Source organism: Hyposmocoma kahamanoa, unplaced genomic scaffold (genome assembly GCF_003589595.1).
Source record: "Hyposmocoma kahamanoa isolate Upper Pololo Valley unplaced genomic scaffold, ASM358959v1 92, whole genome shotgun sequence".
NCBI classification, from domain to species: Eukaryota; Metazoa; Arthropoda; class Insecta; order Lepidoptera; family Cosmopterigidae; genus Hyposmocoma; species Hyposmocoma kahamanoa.
Genome location: NW_020654748.1, coordinates 10,346,573 through 10,360,755, shown reverse-complemented (window position 1 = coordinate 10,360,755; position 14,183 = coordinate 10,346,573). Strand labels below are relative to the sequence as shown.

At 35.4% G+C, this 14,183-nt stretch overlaps 1 protein-coding gene across 1 annotated transcript in view; it reads right to left on the bottom strand.

Moving 5' to 3' along the window:
* The window catches only part of LOC113236586 (vacuolar protein sorting-associated protein VTA1 homolog), a 19,486-nt gene extending 5,752 nt beyond the window's left edge, over positions 1 to 13,734 (bottom strand). Inside the window, exon 1 of the mRNA XM_026472725.1 lies at positions 13,544 to 13,734. Within this exon, the coding sequence (XP_026328510.1) occupies positions 13,544 to 13,724 (181 nt within the window). The 5' untranslated portion in view covers positions 13,725 to 13,734. The remainder of the gene's footprint in view (positions 1 to 13,543) is intronic.
* Positions 13,735 to 14,183: the final 449 nt, after the last annotated feature.

Sequence of the window (14,183 nt, the reverse complement as noted above, 5' to 3'; positions counted from 1 at the left end):
GCCCCTAAAGGATCTACGTCGACTTAACCTGTAACCCTGTATATTAGTGACTTGCTAAAAACAATAACCATAAAGTGTATATTCTTTTTAATGATGACGTCTCTGTCTTGTTTAAATGCCCTAAAAATGCGATTATAATCCAATAATAATTTTCGACATTACCTACTACATTAGCTTAACACTACCTTGAAATAAACAATAATAAAACTCAACTCATACAGTACAATTATCAAAAATCACCAATAAATCTAAATAAAGTTCAAACCATCGAGTATATAACCAGAAATAGAGACGAAATAAGGGCCATATATTCCTGGTAACACAGCGATACAGCTCTTATAAATATCAGCTCTCGTTTGTACTGAAATATAGACAGGCCAACTATTGACCTGTGCGTACGTCTCCGTATATTCCAAAAAATATTCTGTATTTATTGTAATAAAGATAATATCTCGGAACAAGGCCGTGCTATTCTATTCGGTAGTGTGGGAAAAACAGCAAAACATCTAATTACAAAATAAACGGAATCAGATTTCATCGGTAATTAAATATTAAATATGTAATTTTGCAATTTCCGTCCATTATAGCAAAGCTCAAGTTAACTGGTCGATTTGGAGTGAAACAGTTGACGACACCCCTCAATTGTTTCGAATTCGGGCTGGCCAATCGGAGCACAGTTGTCACAGTAATGATATGGCACATATGGCAGAATAGTTTTCAAACAAGTTAAATGACATTTCGTCTCTATTTCTGGTTATGTACTCGATGGTTCAAATCAATGAAATCATCCAAGAAGTACCCAATATACAAATGTTAGGCATAGCCATCGATTCGCATTTTAACTGGAAAAGCTCATGTAGACAGAATTGGAAAAAACATTTCCAAATTTATCTATGTACTTAGCGTCCTAAAAGCTAACAAGCAAAGTGTGCCTTCTCTGCATACTACGCGTATGCGTATGGATGGTTGCGCTACGGAATTATTCCATGGGGACAAATTACTCATGCGCATGACCTGTTCATTCTTAAAAAAAAAATGTCTCCGTATTATACAAAATATCCGTCAACGGGAAAGTTGTACACCACATTTTATTAAAGAGAACATGCTAACCCTTCCATGTATTTATATCATGAAAGTAGCATTGTTTATCCGTAAACAAACAACATATTTTGAATTTAATAAAAATCCCCGCCGTCAATATAATCTAATCCTCCCTGAACCCAACTTAGAAATGTTTAAAAAAATTCCATTGTATAGTTCAATTATAATCTACAATAAAATCCCAGTATTTATTAGACAAGATATAACATAACATTAATGCATTTAAAAAGAGATTGAAGCAATATCTTTTTACAAATAATATTATTCGGTAAAAGAGTTTATGCGTGAAAAATAAAGGAAAGATTCACGGAAAGCTCACGTCAGTCAAATTAATTTTAAAATAATTATTCATTAAATTTTATTAATAATTTATAGATTTCGTTTTTAAGCTTATATGTAACACCCTGACTGGGTTATGTACAATACTAAATTTCATTGTAAGACGTTTTTCATATTTACGGACAACAGCACATCAGACTACACATTTTTGTTCGAAAATCGCCTCCAGTGCAACGGAACAAGATACGTCAATGTGATGTGCTGTTGACTGTACATGTGCAATATGAGATAAATAAACTGCATAATGGGACATACAGGGTGTAATCGTTAAGTGTGCCCAGCCGAGTATTCCATAAATATAAGAGATATCAAAATGCTTTAAACTGACATAAAAAGCACGTTACCTAATGAGTAAATCGACATGAATAACTTTTTAAAAATAAAACTAGAAATATTCAAAATTTTAACGTTAAACACTCCCATACATTTAGTATAACATTCATAGGGAGACTATTTGAACTACATTATATATAATAAATATAATAATAATCTTTTATTTCAAACTAATGTTTATATTTTGTTACTAACAATTTTCTTATTCTATGTTAGTAACAATGAAATTTAATTAATTATTTAATATTATAAGTATATGGCGACTCCGGAACGCATGTGACACGCATTCCAGTGTCTTACTAACGGGCAATCTACCCGCTCCAGAATGGTATTCAGGAGACCGCTGGTGCTCGCACGCGCACGTGCACGCGCTCATCACCGAAGCTACCCGTTTGTGCAGGATAGTCTGGAAAATACCAACGCGCGCCTCGGCAAACATACCTGATGCACTGCAGAATCGGGGTAACCCCAGCAGCATCCTAAACGCATTATTATATTGTATTCGTAGGGCATCCAAAGATCTGTGTGTACACTTGGCCCACAGGTTGCACATGTAGAACGTTTGGTAGCATGACTTGAACAAGGTTGTTTTGACTTCTACATTACAACATGCTGCGCGCCAGCATGATGCTTATCACTGATAATGCCCTACGCTCCCTCTCTATGTCCAGGTCGTCAGAGAGGTCCGCGTTGACCCAGTGCCCAAGATATTTAAACTTCGTGACTCTATTTAGAACTGTTCCTCCAAGCTTAACTGGAGGAACAGACTTCGGCGTTTTGTTTCCCGACTTAAAAACGAGTAGTTCACTTTTTTGCAATTATACCTAAAGCCATGGGACATCGCGTGCCTCTCACAGATTTCAATTAAGATCTCCAAGGCTCTGACAGACGGGCTCAGCAGGACCATATCATCTGCGTAGCTAATGTTGTTTACAATTTTCCCCATCTATTGAGCAGCCAACTCCGGCTCTGCTGAGCCCATCTATCAGTGCATTTACATATAAGTTGAAGAGCCGTGGAGAAGTAAGTCCGCCCTGCCTCACCCCGCACTCCAATCTGGGGGCCAATCGCGCTAATTGTCAACGGTAAAACCAAAACCAAAAACCAAACGAAACGTCGCTAATGTGACACGTTGCGTACATTTCGTATCGCGCTAATTATGAAGACAAAAACCAAAGCTAAACAAAAACGAAACGTTAACAAATGTGACACGTTCCGCATATTTGGGGGCCAATCGCCCTAATTGTCAACGGTAAAACCAAAACCAAAAACCAAACGAAACGTCGCTAATGTGACACATTGCGTACATTTCGTATCGCGCTTCAACAGCTTATCCCACAAAACGTTGTACGACTAAAGATGGTTAATATAATATATAGCTCAAAACGTTAAATTAAAAAATTATTATAGCAATTATAATTTGAAAGACATAAAGGTGCTAAAATTATAACGAACTTTTTTTCACTTTGGATTGGAGTACGTGAAGAAAATGATGAAAATGAATGACAGATACGATGGCAATGTAAAATTATGTCGCTAGATGTAGCGACATAATTTTACAATATTTCAATGCCATACCATAAATCTATCCGTGCTTTACTTACGCAGCTAACAAACAAAATCCTTCTTCGTCCTGAGTTATCTCCCTTAATATTTCATAGATGGCACTATATTTTATGTGAAAATTGCGGCTCTTGTCATTGGTTGAAACAATTATAACGTGAAATACTTTCACATATTATTTATAGCTGATTGGTTTATTGATGTTAAATTTTACGTTTGAGTAGGTACGCTAAACGCTAATGCTATATATAGCACTAAGTATTATAATTGTAGTTATGTTATAAATTATAATTTTGGTTACGTTTTAATACGATTTTGAGCGAATGGTGGAACGTTAGCAAAATTTCGTCTGGTGAAGCGATTTAGATTAAGATATAATTAAGTACTTGGATTTATTTAGTTAGTTTAGCGTTTGTTTAATTAACAAGTCGTTGCAATATTTGTATATAAAAGTACGAGTGTGTGCGTTATTATTCATTATTACGAGTGTAATTTACTGTAAATAACCAGTGTAAAGTTTTGTGCAAATTGTAAATTGTTAAAGTATGAAGGGAAGCTCATTGATTTATCGTGTAACCACCATAATATGTAATAATTACAAAACAAATGAAGTCGGTCGTAACTAACCATAAAAAACTGTAAACTATTTTATAATTAGACCATAGATGCTATACTTAAACAAATTCACGTCAAGCGTACGTTAACTATTTCACGTTTCTTTCCATTTGTTACATTATCACACGACCTTGAGCTGCTAAAAATTATAATTTTAGCACTTTAAATAGCACGCTATAAAAATGTTGCATGTAGCGTGCTATGCGAATATAGCAGTTAAGCTCATCTCTATGTACGACACAAGGTAAAAGCCTTCGACAAGTCCGAGAAACAAGATATATTGGTGTCCCCCGAGCAGCGTAGTATTGAAGGGTATGCTTGAGTCGTAGAATTGCTGTTTCAGTGCACAGCCCTGGCCTGAACCCGAATTGTGCTTTGTGCAAATTAACATGTTTTTCAAATATACGATCAAGCAGACCGTCCCACCCTTGCTATCACGGTTGCCCGAGAGATTGGTCTGTAATTATTCTTGTCGGAGGCATCTCCCGTTTTGTTTTTGGGTATCGGTACAAAGATGGTTTCCATAAGCTCTCGAGGTAGATACGTATGTCCTACACATAAGTTAAAAAACAAAACCAATACTCTGGGAAAATGTACACCAACATAACGTAAGTGCTCCACGCTAAGCCCGTCGTGGCACGGCGACTTGCCCTCGACATATCGTGAATTATGGCAACGACTTCTTTGCTGGTATGCTCCACTACAACTGTTGAAGTTCGACACAGTCAACGGTTAACCAAGACAATTAGAACTCCGACCAGGCCATCCAGAAGAACGGTAGTTTTTTCTGACAAAATAGGCGTAGGACTAGGCCACCACCTTAGTAACCACTTAAAACAAAGGGTAGTCAACTATTGCTATCCAGGAGCTACTTTTAGTCAAATTATTACACTGTTAAGTCATTGCAACTTTGATAAATATACAACAGTGATTCTTATAATAGGTGATAGTACTAACATTAGTAAAAAAGAAGTAAACAGTAGCATTGACGTGTTCTTGAGAATTCATGAGAAGTGTGGGTGTAAATTCATACTAAGTGCATTCCCTTACTGCTCTAACCTAGGCATCGCTCGTAATAAGTATATATATAACATTCATTCGCACATTCATGATTTGACTTGCCGTCATAGTGACGTTATATTTTGTTTTGACATTAATAAGTTCGTAAGGAACTTCAAACTTTTTGAGGATAATTTACTTTTACCCCTAAGGTATCTAAGACATATAGCTAGTTTGCTATCTTTTAATATTAAGGACGCTGTTATAGAAGATATAACACAGTCCCACGACAATGCTCCTACTTTAAGTAGCAACAGTATACTTTTTACTAACCATAATTTAAACTGAAAAACACGACAACAGAAAAGTCTAATCGTTTCCATGTAGTACATCAAAATATTCAAGGCTTTTCTGGCAAAACATTAGAAATAAGTCTTTTTTTGCACGATATTTCCGTTGACGTGTTTTGTGTTACAGAACACTGGCTGAAAGATTACGAAGCCATTAACAATATAGAAAATTATGTAATAGTCAGTTCGTTCATAAGAAAGAGCTTAAGTAGAGGCGGATCCATGATTATTATTAAGCGTAACTTAAAATTTAAAGAGCGTAAGGATATCACAAATCTTTCTACTGAACGAACTATTGAGATTTCATGTGTGGAATTGGATCAGTTTGTCGTCTTATGTGTATACAGGCCCCCCGCTGCTAATTTTAACGAGTTTGAATTAATTATGGAAGACAGTTTAAAGCGGATTTTTCCAACCAAAAAAAACGTAGTAATATGTGGAGATTTCAATGTAAACCTGTTGGAAAACTGTTCTACTTCTGTAAGACTCATTAATTTATTTCAAAGTTTTAACTGGATTAATCTTTTTTTAGAACCAACTAGCATTACTGCCTCCTCTTCTACTTGTATTGATAACATCTTTTGTAACACAGACGCAGTGTCTAAATCAATAATAAATTGCTTAAGATCCGACCATAGTGGCCAATTGGCTTCTTTTAATTGTAAAATGAGCAAGAAGGTAGACCAATTTCTCTGCAGACCGATTACCACAGAACGAATAATTAGATTTCAAAATAATATCGGCAATAGTTTAAATTCCCTATCCCATATACCGGAGGATCCAAATACTTTCTATAACACGATATTTGGTTTCATTAAAAATGAATTTGACAATATATTTAAATCGAAAACATTAACTTTCCATAGAGACTAAATTCTACGACTGGGCAACAGTAGGTATTCATAAGAGTAGGTCTCGTTTGTATGAGCTATAATGCTATGAAAACTTATAATACTTATTCCAATTTCATAGACTATGTTAGAATTTATTCGAAAATATTTAAAAAGTTTGTGTAGCTGCTAAGGTTAAGTTTCACAGCGACAAAATTAGACAATCGATAAATAAATCTAAAACTACTTGGAGCATAATAAATAAAGAGTCAGGCAGGGTTAAACTACACGATAGAGATATAGTTTTAGAATTAGATAGCAAACTTATAAAATCTAAAGATAAAGTAGCCCAAGCTTTTGAATCGTTCTTTTCGGAAATTGCTGTGAACACTACAAAATCATTAAATTCCTCCCCTTCACTTGCTATTGATCTCCTGAAGGAAAATGTTAACGTTTGTGGCAGTTTATTTAATTTTCGTCATGTTAATCCACAAGACATCATAAAAGCTTTTAAGTCAATACATGTTAAAAAAACTGAAGATCTCTGGGGCATATCAACTAAAGTTATAGACTCAGTTATTAATCTCATTTCCCCACAGTTAGCTGTAGCTTTCAATAGGTGCGTTGACGAAGGTGTTTTTCCCGATTTAATGAAATACAGCAAGGTTATTCCCTTATTCAAAAGCGGTAGGAAAGTTGATCCTAGCAACTATAGGCCCATTTCAATTTTACCAGCTTTAAGTAAAATATTCGAAAAGGTTATGCTAACTCAATTACTGTCCTATTTCGGTAGGAATCCTATTTTTCATAGTGAACAATACGGGTTTACTAGTGGCAGATCGACTAGCGATGCGGGGGTAGCGTTACTAAAACACATCTTTGATGCTTGGGAAAGGTCACAGAACGCTATTGGTGTTTTCTGTGACCTCTCAAAGGCATTTGATTGCGTTGATCATAATACTCTTATTAGGAAGATGGAACATTACGGTGTAAATGGCAAGGCGTCGAAACTTGTCTCGTCATATCTCAACGGTAGAATTCAGAAAGTAGACATAAATGGAGTGACTTCTTTGGGTTCTCCAGTAAAAATGGGTGTTCCGCAGGGCTCAATACTTGGACCTTTCTTATTTCTGATTTATATTAATGATCTGCCATTCTTTGTTAAGGACCATTGCGAAATAGTGTTGTTTGCTGATGACACATCCTTGATTTTTAAAACAGACAGACATGACATTAACTATGACCGTATTAATGATACCCTCTCTAAGGTAGTTTATTGGTTTAGTGCTAACAATTTATTGCTTAATGCCAAGAAGACAAAATGTGTTAAATTTGAATTACCTAACGTAAAATCGACTAGTCCAAGCATAGAAATAAACGGAGAAAAGTTAGACCTTGTTAATAAAGCAGTCTTCTTGGGAGTGACCTTCAGTGGTTTCCACATATATCGTCTCTGGCCAGCAGATTAAGCTCCGCTGCATACGCAGTCCGCAGAATACGTGAGCTTACCGATGTTAGTACTGCTAGACTAGTTTACTTTAGTTACTTCCATAGTATAATGTCCTACGGGATTCTCATGTGGGGTAAAGCGGCAGATATTCAAACCATATTTGTATTGCAAAAACGAGCGATTCGTTCTGTGTACCGTCTAGGCTCTCGGGTATCTCTCAGAGAAAAGTTTAAGGAGACTGGTATCATGACTGTGGCATCACAGTACATTTACTCAAATATTTTATATGCCCGTAAAAATATACAATAATTTCAATAAGAAAGAAGATATCCATAATATTAACCTTAGAGCTAAGTCCAAACTCATGGTACCACGATTTCGTTTAACCAAGGTAAACAACTCTTTTATGGGGAACTGTATACGTTTTTACAATAAGATTCCGGAGCATATATTAAGTTTATCATTTCCTAAGTTTAAAAACTACATTAAAAATATTTTGATCGAAAAATCATATTACAAAATTGAAGACTACGTGTTAGATAAAGTTGTATGGAAAGACGACATGGCTCCAGAATCCACTCAAATTTGATTCAAAGTGTATTCCATAGCATTTAAGTTTATTTGAAAAGAGCAATCCCTAGAGTTTCTTGCTCGTTCTTCTCAGGGAGGTCAGCGTAGTGAACGAGCAGTAGCTTAAATGTGACGTTTTCAAGTGTAAATTTATTTTACCTATGGAATAAATAATCTTTGACTTTGGTAAAACGCTTATATTCACCATCTGACTCAGGCACAGCGCTGAGCGCCCCCATCACACCGGTCTCAGAGAGGAGTCCACTTTAAAATGTTCTTTAAAAAGTTCAGCGATTTGGCTTGGTTCGCACAGACCATCGACACTCACCGGCAGATCAGCACCAGCGTCCAGCTTTATAGTGTGTTTCCAGAATCCCTTAAAGGCCTTTTTGGAATTGTGAGTAGCTAAAATGTCCATTCTAATTTGGTTTTCATGGTCCTGACACCATTTCAATTTGGACTTCAAGTACCTTCTGGTTTCGCGCATTCTGTGATACACATCTCCCGTGCTGGGTTTACCTTGCGATACCCAAGTCTGGAAGCTGAGCCGTGCCTCTCCGTGAGCCGCCTTAACATGTTTGTTCCAGCCTGCCACTTTTTTTGTGTTTTCCATTACGCTTTTTTAAATCATAACTGGTTTCAGCAGCATTTCTTAACGTTTAGATAATATTTTTATATAATCTACAAATAATACTCCTGTGCTCTAACATGTTACAGATTTCATCTGCACAATTTCTACATTCATCTGGAAAACAAATTTCTCTTAACCTACAATTACATTCATTATGATGAACAAGCTTAAGTATTCGCTGATCATCTCTCTCATAAATAAGTCTACAAATAATAAAACTAGAAATGAAACGGATAGTGATTTGGCCGGATATCGGATATCCGGCGAGCACCTAGCCCGGATAGCCGGATATCTGACCAACTGCCGTAAAAATGTCGCAATCGGTTTACAGGGCGCATCGCTGTGATTGATTGATTAGTGAATGATTGCACTTTCACATTGACGATTTGATTTGTTATGGTCACTTTGTTTCTTGTAAACACGATTAATTTATTAAATAATACAAATAAATACAAAAATGTTAACAGTGAAAAAAAATCGTAAATATGGCAATATTTTAATATCCGTGCAGTTTGTTTGTGTCGAATGCAAATTTTTCGAGATGAAGAAGAAAAAAGCAATTACATCGTTTTTTGGCTTTATTAAAATTTCTAGTTATTGCAAGTATTAAATAAACCTAGCACTTGATACGCCCGTTATTATTTTGTTTCAAATTGATTTCATTAATATGTTTGTGATCTAATAGAGATTTTATAAGTTTGCTATCTAATTTTAAGCCTTGACACCAGATTTGCCAAAAAAAAAATTACTTACATGTTTCATTATTGTATACGAAAATAGAAGATTTTATTTTTTTAAAGACTGTTCAAATCGATCGTGATCGCGATCCTTTCATTTGGTCGTCTGATTATAACAAGTAGTACATCATTTAACAAAGTTTGCAAGAGTTTTTAGTTCAACTGTCCTCTTAAGCTGGTCGTTTATGACAAACTTTACCACTTAATGCAGAAAAACTGGTCTTCAACCACCATATTTGCCTTTATTGAAATTTGAATACTAAATTTACAGATAGCGATATCTAACTTCATAGTTCTTTCAGTTAAAAATAATAAACAAATCGTCAACGAATGAAACGCAATGCTGCGCAGCCTTTCTCTTTAGATAGAAATTGCTTCTATACCTTATTTTGTAGAGAGTATGTTCTATATTATAATGTATAATATAAAGTGCGCCTGGCGCAGCTCGACTTTTGCTTGTTGGCTTGAGCAAGCGGTCGCGGGGACGTCGAGCTGCGTCGAGTTCCGCTTTTGTTATTTGTTATTGCTTAACTCATCCGCAAAGTAGATACTTTGCGGATAAGTTAAGCAATTTGTAGATTATACATACAAATAACATGGCACTGGATGAGAAGTTCGCGGCTTGGACACCTAGTAGAGCCAATTTCGGAAGTGTACTTTATTAAAATTTCTAAAGTGGTTTTGGCCTAGGTGTTTTAGGTAGCTCTTGGTTCCGGCTTGGCTTCCTGGTAGAACCAATTTAGGAAATGAACTTTTCTAAAGTGGTTTTGGCCTAGATGTTCTAGGTAGTGCCGCGAAGCGAACTTCAGGCTCTTGGTCTGGGTTCGATTGGCGGAATAACCTAATTGGGAAATGAACTTTTTTAAAGTGGTTTTGGTCGAGGTGTTTTCGGTACTGCCGCGGAGTGGATTCCGTAGCATTTGGTCCGGCTTCGTTCCCGGTAGAATCAATTTGGGAAACGAACTTTTCTAAAGTGGTTTTGGCCCCGGTATTCAGGGTAAACTTAATGAACTAAATAATGAAAATAAAAAATCGAATGAACTTTTATCTGTTCTGTTGTCCACACCAGTGCCCGATGCATGACGCCGCGATAAACTTATTATATCTACATTTAGTTGTCAAATTCAATTGATAAAACCGCCATTTTTTGTTTTACCACAATAGTGAACATGGCGAGCACCGTGACGTCACATTTTTCATGCACCGCGCGCGCCTCGACCAGTGGCCGCGAAAGAATATCGCAGTGCCAAACATCACAGCTGATTTTAAAAAAGAAACAGTATGCGTAGTATGGCAGCATATCGGATGCAATATGTGATGAATCTTCCCGTGACATACTTGTCGCATTCGATAAAGCTGTTGCCATTATTAATTTTTTTTTATTTATACCGCATTGGTAGTAAAAAAAAATTATTTATATAATTATATAAATAATTTTAATTTTGTATAAAAAAATATTATGTAAGTTCAAAAACAAACTTAAAAAAAAATTCTTAACCAACTTCAAAACTCACAAACCATCTTTGTCACAAACAGTCACTACACTAAAACGCGAAAAATAACAAAATAGATACCTATTTAATCCAAACGACCACAATGCACGTAATTCTTTTTATTTATTTTTGTCTTATTTCGTTCTGTACACAGGTAGGTTATAGGTAATAGGTTTGGACAAGAATTATCACGTTGTAATTTTTTAAATAAACCATAAGTGTAGAAAGATTAAAAGAATGAAAAAGATTCAATGAATGGTTGATAGATTGAATGACAAATGTAGAAAAATTACTTAGCATGTGTTTTTAACAAATGTGCTGATGATGTGTTCCTGTGTGTGTCCTGGCCTTATGAAGCAAAGCAAAGTCATTCCACTTTTTAAATTTGGTAGCAATACAGACCCCACCAATTTCCGACATATTTCAGTACTACCAACTCTCAGTAAATTATTTGAAAAAACATCATAAATCAGGTATATTTTTAAAGTAATAATTTTATGTCTCATAAACAATTTGGTTTCATTTGGGGTCGCTCTACAACCGATGCTGGTGTTGAGTTGATAAAACATATATTTAATGCATGGGAAGACTCACATGATACCATTGAAGTATTCTGTGAACTTTCCAAGGCTTTTGATTGTGTGTATCATACTCTGGTCAGGAAACTTCGCCAATATAGTTTGGCGGGGCGTGACCTCGACCTTCTTAAATCGTAGTTAAGTGGTAGTGAACAGAGGGTCGATGTCAAAGGTACGAGTTTGTCAGGGTCTGCAATTAGCATGGGTGGGACACCCAATGTCCAAAATCCAAAAGGGAGACTCAAGTTTCAATTCTTGGTCCATTTTTGTTTTTAGTTTATATTAATGGCTTTCCTAGCCTTGTGGAAGCCATAGAACATGAAATAATATTGTTTGCTGATGATACTTCTTTAAAAGGCACCAAAGTTCCTACGACGATGTAAACAATGCTATATCTAAAGTAGAAGATTAGTTTACAGTGAATAAATAACCTGCTCCTTAATAAGAAAAAAACAATTTGAGTGAAATTTGTACCCAATGTTAGGCAGACAGACAAACATAGTTAGAAACGCAATATTGAACCTTGTAGATACAGTTGTATTTCTAGGTGTAACTTAAGATGCTGAATTGTAATGGGATCCACATATAAGTAAGTTATCAAATCGCTCAGCTCTCCAGTGCACGCAAATAAAACAATACAAAAACAACTCGATTAAGATAGTAGCAACTTCAGCTATTTTCACAGTTTAATGACATACGGCATTTTGCTTTAGGGTAACGCCACCGAGTCTTTGTCCTGCTGAAACAGGTGGTTAGGGCAACTCTTCTTACACTAGCATCACAGTACATTTACGAAAATGTTATTTATGTTAAGAAAAATAGTAATCTTTTTAGTAAAAATAGTGACAGACATCACATTAACATGAGGAATAAAAATTTGCTAGCTATTCTTGAAGTCATCTTCACAAAGTCACAAATTCATTTAAGGGGCAATGAATGAGCTTCTATAGTAAGATTCTGGTTGATATTCAAAATTTGCTATTTACGAAGTTTGAAACTGTAGTGTAACAAAAACTTTATATTAAAGGTTATTAGACCGGTTGTGCGTATGTGGATGACAAGAATCCGTGGTAGTGACCGGTTTAGCTCTTGCAGATAGTCTCAATCTAAGATGTTTGAATTAAATATTGCAAATTTTAAATGTATTCAAATGTATAGTTAAAAGAGCAACCCCTAGAGTTTCTTGCTCATGCTTCTCAGGGGACTCTACGTTATGAGTGAGCGGTTAACATAGCACATTAGGTTGAGAGTAGAGTTTAATTAATATGATTATTTCAAGTGTAATTTGTTTACCCATGAAATAAAGATGATTTGAATTTTGAATTGAAAACGTGTTCAATTGTAGCCTTAATTTCCTGAAATACTACAGATGTTATAATAACTACAGTTGTCACCAAACACATAAATATACAGTCCATGGCAACAAAAGTTGCCAGAGACTATTAAGCATATATTTGTGTGATCAATGGAAAATAATTAAGAATAATTTACATTGAAAGAGTTAACTTCCTTTCCTTTTTTTATGATTTCGAGAGAAACATTCATTACATAAAATCACAGGTGCTAACAAGATTTGTTTCTGTAATCATGTCTATCTAGATGATTTCGACTTCTGTATTTTTTTAAGGAATATAATAGGATTGAAACAGCTACAAGTGAATGTTTTTCCTTTTGCCATCGCTTTAATATGATTAAGGAAAACACAAGTGTTTGGTGTCACACAGTCTGATTTGGGAGTAGTCCAGTCTAGCTGGAACTTCTGACATAACATAGGCGTGTGGTAGTGGCAGGCTGGTCGAGTGAATAAATAGAAGACTATTTGCAATCTCTGATAGAAAGATAAATGAAAATAAATAAATTTCTTACACATGCCTTTACCCCCAGAACCTAAGTGCTGGGCATTAAATGGTAATATATGAAATGACTGAGTAAAAGCAGATTAAAAATTCCCTACCCATCAGCATTTTAGTTTCTTCTGGAGTTTTCTTACTGCTGAGGGTTTTGAGTCCGACTTGTAAAGCATGAAGTCTGCACCAGTACGCGACCACCAGGTCCCTGGCATCATGTTCAGCAGCCGTCTTCAGATAATGCTGAATGCTTTTCAAGCTTGTTGGACATTCAGGAATATTTGCCATTTCGCATTAGCTGAAACATTTGTACACTACTTAACAAGTAATGGAAATCATATAAAACTTTACAAACACCAGAATGACTGATATAATTCATTACTCGAGAGTGACTCAGAAAATTGGAACAATTCTTCGATGACGTATAGACTACAACTTTTAGATTGTTCTAAAAGTTTCTTAGAATACTCACTCGCAAAACAATCCAGTAATTAAGAGTAGAGTCAAATAAATTAAATTTTAGAAGAAAATAATATACAACAATTTTTCACAATTTACAACAACGTCCACAGACTACGTAGAAGATAAAACATAGAACTCGGATGACGTAATTGATATATTCTTCTGTATTTATGGTATTTGTTACAAAAAAAAGTTATTTAATTATTTATCCACTCTCGTTGAGCCTATGCACACGACGTATTTTATACACGCTGAACGTAACGTAACGAACTTAGGGTCGTATTC